At 39.4% G+C, this 10581-nt stretch overlaps 1 protein-coding gene across 5 annotated transcripts in view; it reads right to left on the reverse strand.

Moving 5' to 3' along the window:
• Positions 1-3330: 3330 nt before the first annotated feature.
• The window catches only part of CD200R1L (CD200 receptor 1-like), a 29720-nt gene continuing 22469 nt past the window's right edge, over positions 3331-10581 (reverse strand). For 4 of the 5 annotated variants that reach the window (XM_010852758.1, XM_010852756.1, XM_010852757.1 and 1 more), the window contains 2 exons: positions 5406-5529; positions 3331-5014 (listed from right to left, as the gene is read on the reverse strand). In XM_010852758.1, the coding sequence (XP_010851060.1) occupies positions 5002-5014; positions 5406-5529 (137 nt within the window). In that variant the 3' untranslated portion in view covers positions 3331-5001. Of the gene's footprint in view, positions 5015-5405; positions 5530-10581 lie in introns of those variants that run through there. The other variant, XR_826362.1, reaches the window with a different exon arrangement.

The following is a 10581-nucleotide window of genomic DNA, read 5'->3' on the forward strand; positions in this document are numbered from 1 at the left end:
CCCTCCCCAGCATTTTGAAAATGCCTAATCAGTGCTTGCCTTCCTCTGTGGCTTCTTGTCTTCTCTCTCCCACCTAATTTGTGGTCATCCTTGGTCTTATCACAAGGCCTGCCAGCTGCTGCCCTCTTTGTTCTGTTTCCCCCAGAATGTGGGCTGAGTTCCCTCTTGCTTCATTTCTAAAGCACCAATAATCATGAAGTCTATTGTGTATAATAGATTTTAAGTAAATATTAACAGAGAGGCATCTTTAATTCTAAAATTCTTTAGCTAACCCTTAAGAGAGAATTTATGACCAGCCAATTCTCTTTTTGTAAATAAAGTATTAGTTGCTCAATCGTGTCTGACTCTTTGTGACCCCAGGGATTGTAGACTGCCAGGCTCCTCTGTCCATAGAATTCTCCATTCAAGGATACTGGAGTGGGTTGCTATTCTCTCCTCCTGGGGCTCTTTCCAACACAAGTATTGAACCTGGGTCTCCTGCATGGCAAGCAGATTCTTTACCATCGAGCCACTAGGGAAGCCCCTTTTGTAGCTAAGGCCTATTCTATTTCTTCTCTTACTTGATTCCTCATGAGATTCATAAATTCCTATTTCTGGATCCCAGAAAAAACATTTTCAAATTATGCTGATCATTTTAGTTCCCTTTGTTTTCGTAATTCCAATGCAATCTACAGCCTGAGCCTTACTTTCCCTGTCTGAACTGTTGGTGTATTTCCCTAAACAGGGAAATTTTCCTCTCATGTCTCTTTTTTTTTTTTTTTTGCATCCAGATTGTAAAAAAGACTAAAGTAAGACTTAAAAGGGCAATTTTTAAAATCTCTACATTACACTTGTTTCTCAGTTTAGATGTGATGTACCTGGCATGTGAGGTCCTTGGCACGTGGTGAAACTCAATCTTTAACAACAGTAATCTTCACTCTTTCTTTGAAGATAGCAATTAATCTCATGAATAGTTCATGTGTTGTTTTCCTTTTTCGTCTTGTGATCCTTTTAAGGACTCCCATAATTCTCTGGAGAGGGAAATGGCAACCCACTCTAGTATTCTTGCCTGGAAAATCCCATGGATAGAGGAGCCTGGTGGGCTACAGACCATGGGGTCAGACATGACTTTGTGACTAAACCACCACCACCATAAATTCTCTCTTGAACCCTAACTCTCAATCCAAACAAAACAAACTACAAAGTCCACTTTGTGAGTGCTCTCATCAGCAAGCAAAGCAAGTCCACATTCCAGCTGGCTTCTGAGTAACACCCAATGGTCTCTTACTCTGAGAGTCTTAGTTTCCTCTTTTGTAAAATGAGGAAGTTGGCCGGCTTTTTCTGTAGCTTCCTTCCAGCTTTAGAAATCATGTATGCCTCTTAAAGATGATGGGGGAGGAGAAAAGGGCTTGGACCCAAGAAGTGGAAAAGGCCAGCTAATCTTATTTGTACCTCTGACCATCTGCTGCCATTAACACTAACATTTGAGAAACAAAATGTTTCAACTAAAATGAAATGATAGGGGTAATACAATTGAAGTATGAAAAAAGTTTTCTCCTTAAGTTTAATTTAAACCATTTTCCTTTTCTTTTATAATTGTTTCAGAACTACCCAAGAAGATGCAAGAATTAGGAGGGAATAGGGAGGGACAGTTTTGTAGAAAAATTAAAGAAAAAAATTCAAGATTACTGTCTGAGGTAAGATATTAGCTTGCTTAGAAATGTTAAAAAAAAAAAAATTAAGTTGAAGCACCATCTAGTGGCTCTCAATTGTGTTTTGATAAAAATTGTCTCCAATTTCCCTCAATTTAGGACCACAGTTAATTTGTGTGCGTGTATATGTATATGTATGTTCAGAAAACAAAATAAAGCTGTTTTTTTTTTTAATCTTTATATGTGGGTAGGATGTTGAGAGGAAATAGTTTAGCTTTCTACTCTTCCCAGAAAATCAGGGCAGTGAGGGTGGAATAGACAAACATGAACTTGGGTAAACCTCTTCAGGCAGCGATGGAGTCTCTTCTGTGGAAAAAGAACATAATAAAATCCCATAGAGTTCAGTTCCTGTTTTTCTGCTCACATCCTCTCTAAGAGCCCACAACAGTGTCTTTATCTTCCCAATCTTATAATGCAGACATGTCCTCACACGTCTAGGGATTGGCTGACTATTGGGTCATCTTTGCCCACCCCCGGCTTCCCACACCCTTTCCTATCATAAGCCCACAGCGTTCCTTGAGTTTACACAGCTAGCAATTTTTTTGCAACTATCATAGAGATGGCTTTCTTGCTTATGATTACTATATTCTGAAGTTACGTCTGATTGATTACCTCTAAGGGAAGAATGAAAATAGACCATGACAATGCACATGAATAGAATACAACTTGCTTCATAATCCAGGAAAACAAAAATAGGCCATGAAAATGCACATGAATAGAGCATAATCTATGTTGCAAGACCGAGAGCCAATCTTATGGTCGATAAGCTAGATATTTATATCAATCAGATTAAGTTCAACTGCACATGGAGTAAAACTGAAAACAACAGTGCCATGAACAAAATAGTTTATTCTCTCTCACACAAAAATGTAGAGGTAGGTAGTCTATGGCTACTTCATGGTCATGAGGCGCCGGGATCCTTCTGTCTTTCGTTTTCACCCTCATTAAGTTAGGTTCCATCCTCAAAGTTACCTAAGACCCACTTTGGCTGGTGGACTTCCAGTCATCACACCAGAGTTGCAATCTAAGAGGTAAGAATAAAAAGCAAAAAAGGGCTTCTTCTTTCTCTTTAATTAAAGAACGATTCCAAAAATATCACACAATATGTGTGTTTACACTTGTGAAAACTTTTGTGGGTGGTCATACTGAGTTGCAAGAGAAACTGAGAAATGTCTTTTAGCTAAGTATGTCTCCACACTAAAGAAAAGTGGAGTTTTATTACTAGGCATGTGTCAGAAACCTAACATGACAATGCTGTGTATCAAACAACCACAAAAACTTCTGTGACAATTGCTCAAATGTCTGAGATCAACTGAAGGTCAGGTGGGCAGCTCTTCTGACCTTGACTCAGCTTCTTCACACTTCTGGGGGAGATGACTAACAGCTATTGAATTGTGTAGGCTGGCCTTGACAGAAAGTGGGGGATGATCCTGGGGTGTCTCAGCTTTCTACATCTTTCTCATCCTCCAGAAGACTAGCTCAGTCATGTTCTAAAGGAGTAGCAATAGAAATTTTCAGGACCTCTTAGATCTAGGCTCAGAACTGGTACACTGCCACTTCTGCCTCATTTTATTGGCTAATGCAAATAAAATTCTTTATGGAAAGAATTTTCCATAAAGACTTTTTATGGAAAGAAGTCTAAGGTTATTTACAAATTACATGGATAGAGGGAGAGGAGAAAATTTGGAATCATGAATACAATCATCTACTATGAGATGAAAGGGGAAATGAACACTGCACCAGGCAGCTAGCAATATGTGCAACAGTATTTTTGAGGCTGTAATTGAATTGTAGTATTAGACTTTCTTCCATTTTATGCCCTATCTTAAAAGTGAGGGAATTATGATTTAAAAAGAGAGAGAAAAGAACTAATATAAGTTATACATGACATTGTTTACTAATGTATTTCTTGACTCATGTTTAGTTACTAACAGGGTATTAAACTTCGCATTTGTCTTATTATTTACTGTAGGCAGAGATTGGGTATATGTACCCAAAACCTGATTTTATTTATTCCAAGACAGCTACAATACATTCTTTAGCTCCATAGCAGTTAGTGTGGCGATGTGACAAGCACTAGTCAATGGAGTGTGAGCAAAAGCGATTTCCACTAAAATCCTGCATCTATCTCTGTCTCTCTCTGTCCTCTGTCTCTGTATCTCTCCATATTTTTCCTATTCACTTGCTGAACAGAAAATACTCTGAAAAAGGCAGTGCCATAAAATTCTAGCTTCCAGCAAAATTCCTCCTACCACCTGCCCCAGCCCCACTAGCTTGCATTGGTATGTGAAGTGAGCAAAATAAACTTTTGTGCATGAATACACTGAGATTTTGGAGTTGTTCGTTTCAACCACTAGACTATTCTACTTATTTTAGTATTCTCCAGGTAGTATGCATTCATTTTCTCCCTTAGAGTTTTGCTTAAAATAAAAGTAATAGCCCAAATCACCTGCCACTTTACACAATAAATTTTTCCTTTATATAAAAGGATACTTTTTAATACATATTACCATAAATATCAATGATGATAAGGTTCCAGTTTACAGTGGCCCTAGAAGTTGTTACAGTTCCACCAAGTACTCTTACTCTTATCACAATTAACACATTTTGTAATGCAGACAAGAAATCCAGACACTGCAGCTCTAAAAGGTGAGGCGACATTTAGCACTCTCTCCAATGACTAGCAGTTTCTTATGTGGAATCAACTAATAGTTTCTTCAAAAATACAGATACTACTAAAAACAACTTCTGGACATTTATTTAATGATCAGGTCAAACATTCAATACAAATGTCTCAGTAATTACTAGCAAGCAAGCAACAATGTAAAGTTAGCTATGGGGTGACTTGAAGGCAGTGTTTGTAGTGGGTCCTGCTATTGCAATGTTGATTAGCGTCTCAAGTGGGTAGAGGAAACAACTATTAATAGACAGGATGAAAGCACCACCCAATAATCCAACGTGCATAGAAAAACTGCACAGCATTGTTCTTTGCCTTTTACTGAGCCATCTTTCTCTTTAGGCTGAGAAGCAGGGTTGTTTCTAATTGGCAAATAAGAACTCCCTAGGGCAAAGGGGAAAATAGATGACTCATCCTAGGCAATTCTAATGGCAAGTGACAAGCTTTTGCATGTGTATATATATATATAGACTAAGAATTTGAAACCAGCCTGACACCTATCACACAGATTCTAAACACAAAGATTTCCAGTAGTAACAAGAGCAGTTGAGCTAGATGTTGAAACGAAGGTTGATCTCAGCTGGCTGCTTTTCTGTGATAACTCAAGTCTAAATTGACATCCAGATTTTTTTTTTATTTTCTTGATCTAGGAAAAAACATAAAGTATATAATTAAGCAGAAATGAATAAAAGCCTTCAGAAGTATAGAAACTGGGAAGCAAACACTGAAGGAGCGCCAGTTAAACTTCATTTCCCCCACAGAATTCTCAAAGCATGGACTAGGCAAGTCTCTCTCAGGAAAAAACCACAAAGAAGTAGTAGTTTTTCATTGTCTTGCCCTAGTGCTGCAGGCACTTCTGCCTGGGCTCTCAACTGTTAACAAGGCTTTTATATCAAAGAAAGAGCCAAGATACAAACAATGTGGCCCCCCCCCCAAAAAAAAATGGGTCAGGCTTTTCCCTGGACATTGTAAACTCAAAGTCTTCTCATAATGTTTTCTTTCTAATGGATCTACAATTTTCACTTTTCATTTCCTACCTGCAATCATTTGTTCTCTGGAAGTGGATGAATCCCGCAAAGACCAGGATAACCAACAAAAGAGAGAATTTCACGCAGAGAATGATCAGTAAGTCTGATCCTGGAAATCCCAGGGTTCTGACACCTTTAAACATAGATAACACAGGCAGAGGTGAAGAGCCATTTCAAAAATTCTTCTAACGAACAAATCAGAGTCTATAGTTTACAAGAGCCTTTTAAAATATTCTTGAAAGTTTACAGATCATCATAATCAAAACACCTTCTAAAGTACAATTTGAATTCTGCTAGTGTGGTTTTTCCTGTGGTCATGTATGGATGTGAGAGTTGGACTGTAAAGAAGGCTGAGCACCAAAGAATTGATGCTTTTGAACTGTGGTGTTGGAGAAGACTCTTGAGAGTCCCTTGGACTGCAAGGAGATCCAACCAGTCCATTCTGAAGGATATCAGCACTGGGATTTCTTTGGAGGGAATGATGCTGAAGCTGAAACTCCAGTACTTTGGCCACCTCATGCGAAGAGCTGACTCATTGGAAAAGACTCTGATGCTGGGAGGGATTGGGGGCAGGAGGAGAAGGGGATGACAGAGGATGAGATGGCTGGATGGCATCACTGACTCGATGGACGTGAGTCTGAGTGAACTCCGGGAAATGGTGATGGACGGGGAGGCCTGGCGTGCTGCGATTCATGGGGTTGCAAAGAGTCGGACACGACTGAGCGACTGAACTGAACTGAGTATATCATTCTTCCAGGACTGAATTTAGCAAGGGTATCTTTGCTTTTGTGCATGTTATCTTTTTAATAAATATTTTCTGAATGAATAAATACACAGTAAGCATCGTTAAAATTTCCCAATTTTATAAGAAAAAAGTAAATGTACTTTCTGACATCCTATGTAAATGTTAGTCTTTGGGCATTATTCTTAAATATTTTGAGTACTCTTTGATAGTACTTTCCCCACAGTGAAGTGGTTTTGTCAGAGTTGCTGTAACGCCATTAGTAGGGTATTTTATGTCTTTCTGCTTTAATTTATTCATCTGTAAAATGCCCCCAAGAACTGTTGAAAAGATAAAATGGGAATAGTTGGGGCCATCATTCTGAAGTCTTTTCTCCTACAAAAATGGCAGCCAAAAGAGTGTGTGAAGTCTAAGTACTAATCTAAGTTTTCATTTAAAAGGTTATGTCATCCTGTTAAATAATCTGCTCAAGGTCTAATTTAGCAGACTATCTCCTAGCAGGCTAGTGCTCAAAATATTTAAGAATAATGCTCAAAGATTAACATTTACATAGGAAGTCAGAAAGTACATTTTACTTTCTTATAGAATTGGGAAGTTTTAAGCTCAGTCATGTCCGACTCTTAGCAACCCCATGGACTGCAGCCCACCAGGCTCCTCCGTCCATGGGATCTTCCAGGCAAGAGTACTGGAGTGGGGTGCCACTGCCTTCTCAATTAACAATGCTTACTATGCATTTATTCATTCAGAAAATGTTTATTAAAAACATACCACGTACAAAAACAAAGATACCATTGCTAAATTCTGTCCTGAAAGAATGATACACTAGCAGAATTCAAATTGTAATTTAGAAAGTGTTTTGATTATCAGGCACTGTCATGGAAGAAGACATGTCACAACCCTCAAAAAGCTCACAAATCAATTGGAGAGTCAGATCTAGACAATGAAAAGATAACCTATAAGAGAAAAAAGCAGTGCTACGTGAGTATTATAGATAGTAAATCATCTAAGGAATAAAGAAGCTTAGTCAGCTCTAACAGGGAGGTCATAGTGGAATCTGAACTGAGCCTTGCTGATAAAAGAATTAAATAGGCTAAAAGCAGAAGAAAAAGACTTTTCAAGGGAAAGAAACAATATGAGCAAAGATTTGAAGATGAGTTAACTTCAATCATACCTGGAGCATAGAGTGTAATTTATAGAGAAGTCAGTGATGATCTGAATTTAAGTCTGCAATTATTTGTAACTGCCACACACTGTGTCAAACTCTGAGGATGTAGAACTGAATAGTATGGTTCCCATTCTCAAGGGGACCTAAAGAGCCTCTTGATTAGTGTGAAAGAGGAGAGTGAAAAAGTTGGCCTAAAACTCAACATTCAAAAAACTAAGATCATGGCATCTGGTCCCATCACTTTATGGAAATAGATGGGGAAACAATGGAAACAGTGACAGACTTTATTTTCTTAGGCTCCAAAATCACTGCAGACAGTGACTGCAGCCATGAAATTAAAAGATGCTTGCTTCATGGAAGATAAGCTATGGCAAACATAGTGTATTAAAAAGCAGAGATACCATTTTGCTGACAGAAGTCCATATAATCAAAGCTATGGTTTTTTCAGTTGCCATGTATGAATGTGTGAGTTGGACCATAAAGAAGGCTGCATGCCCAAGAATTGATGTTTTTGAACTGTGGTGATGGAGGAGACGCTTGAAAGTCCCTGGTTTGATACCAGTCAATCCTAAAGGAAATCAATCCTGAATATTCATCGGAAGGACTGATGCTGAAGCTAAAGCTCCAATATTTTGGCCACCAGATGTGAAGAGCCAAGTCATTGGAAAAGACCTTGATGCTGGGAAAGGTTGAAGACAAAAAAGAGAAGGGGGTGGCAGATGCGAGATAGTTAAACAGCATCACTGACTTGGTGGACAAGAGTTGAGCAAACTCTGGGAGACAGTGAAGGACAAGGAAGCCTGTCGTGCTGCAGTCCATGGGGTCACAAGGAGTTGGACATGATTTAGCAACAACAACAACAACATTCTCAAGGAGCTTACACTGTACTGGGAATCAGAGAAATGGGCAGTTAATTAAAAGACTATGGAAGTACTCAGAGGCATGCATGAGGCATTATGTGAGCACAGAGAAGGAACAGTTAACCAAACTGCAGGGTGAAAGAAGTTATCACAGAATTATATCAAATTGTCTTAAAACTGCAATAGCAATTGATTGAAAGGAATAGAAGAGAGTTAGGGAAAGAAGTACACTGTGAAGCAGTAGAAGTTGCTTGTAAAGAGGAGAGGCCTGAAAGAGGATAACACTTTTGAGGAGCCCAAAGAGGCCCACATGCTTAGGGTACACACTGGAGACTAGCAAGATACGAGGCAAGCAGAGCAGCAGGCCGAAGGGGCTTAACTTTCCAAGCGGCAAAGAGAAGGCCCTGGGCACATTTAAGTAGGGGAGAAGCCTGTTTTTCATCTTGGAAGTCACTGGCCACAGTGTAGGAGAACGGAGGAAGGTAAGTTAGGGCCAGAAGACCTGTTACAAAGGCAATGAAATAATCCTGGAAGGAGATGATCATGTGCTCAATTAGTGCAGTCAGAAGAAAGAAAAACATCTGGATTTAAGAAAGAATTTAAAGCAGAATCAGTGAAAGATAGGAACTGACTTTCATTCTGAGAAATAAGAAAGAGTGCTATTGTAGGATGATGTCTTTAATTTTCTGGCTTAAATCATTTATCAAGACATAAAATATAGGTGTGGAGCTTCAGAAGGGGTGTTAGTCCCTCAGTCCTGTCTGACTCTTTGTGACACCATGGACTGTACCAGGCTCCTCTGTCCATGGAATTCTCCAGGCAAGAATACTGCAGTGAGTGGTGCCATTCCTGTCTCCAAGGGATCTTCTCAAACCAGGGATTGAACCTGGGTCTCCCACATTGCAGGCAGATTCTTCACCATCTGAACTAGAGTAGAGGAATTATGGTTGAGAATATATGCACACTGAGGTGCCCGTGATGCATTTGGGTGAAGCTGGTCAATTAGAAATTGATTTTGATCATGGGTAGCTAGGGAGAGGGGCTTTCCTGGTAGCTCAACGGTAAAGAATCCACCTGCAATACAGGAGTCCCGAGCTCGATCCCTCAGTCAGGAAGATCCCCTGGAGAAGGAAATGACAAATGACAACCCACTCAAGTATTCTTGCCTGGGAAATCTCATGGATAGTGGAGCCTGGGGGGCTACAGTCCATGGAGCTGCAAAAGAATCAGACACAACTTAGTGACTAAAACAACAATGAGCCAAGGAGAGAAATCTGGGCTCAAAATATAGATTTAAGAGTCAAGAATTAGATGTGGCTGAAGTCATGGGTCTCGATGAGATCCCTCAAAGAAAAGATGTAAAAATGAAAAGAGAAGAGAATCAGTGATGGAACGCATTGAAATACCTTCCTTCTTGGAATGAGTAGTTGAAAATGTATCTATTAAAGAAGACTAATAAATTGGCTGTAAGTTAATAAGAGAACAAAGTGAATATGGAAGGAAAACAGATGAAAAGGGAGGAGAGACCACATCAAATATCATAAAGAAGCTAATTAATAACAAGGAATGAAATTTTTATATTTTATTTGGCATCTGAGAGAATTCTAGTACCTTCTGTTAGAACATTTTATGTGCAAAGAGATGCATGTGATTTAAGGAGTAGATGTGAGGTGGCATAGAAAAGACAGTGAATATAAAATCTTCCTTTTCTTTTTTTTTTAAAATTGAAATGTAGTTGATTTACAATGTCATTTTAGTTTCAGGTATACAGCAAAGTGATTCAGATTTATGTATATACTTCTTGAGACTCTTTTCCAGTACATGTTATTACAAGATACTGAATACGGTTCCTATTTAGACAGTAGTTCCTTCTTGTTTACCTATTTAATAAATAGTCTGTATCTCCGGAGAAGGCAATGGCACCCCACTCCAGTACTCTTGCCTGGAAAATCCCATGGACAGAGGAGCCTGGTAGGCTACAGTCCATGGGGTCGCTATGAGTCGGACACGACTGAGCGACTTCACTATGAATTTTCACTTTCATGCATTGGAGAAGGAAATGGCAACCCACTCCAGTGTTCTTGCCTGGAGAATCCCAGGGACGGGGGAGCCCGGTGGGCTGCTGTCTATGGGGTTGCACAGAGTCAGACACGACTGAAGCGACTTAGCAGCAGCAGCAGCAGTCTGTATCTCTTAATCGCAAACTCCTAACTTATCCCTCCCCCATGCTTTCCCATTTGGTAACCATAAATTAACTTAATTACCAGACCACCTGACCTGCCTCTTGAGAAACCTGTATGCAGGTCAGGAAGCAACAGTTAGAACTGGACATGGAACAACAGACTGGTCCCAAATAAGAAAAGGAGTACGTCAAGGCTGTATATTGTCACCCTGCTTATTTAACTTATATGCAGAGTA

The sequence above is a fragment of the Bison bison genome, unplaced genomic scaffold, assembly GCF_000754665.1.
Source record: "Bison bison bison isolate TAMUID 2011002044 unplaced genomic scaffold, Bison_UMD1.0 scf7180017864314, whole genome shotgun sequence".
In the NCBI taxonomy this organism is placed as follows: domain Eukaryota; kingdom Metazoa; phylum Chordata; class Mammalia; order Artiodactyla; family Bovidae; genus Bison; species Bison bison.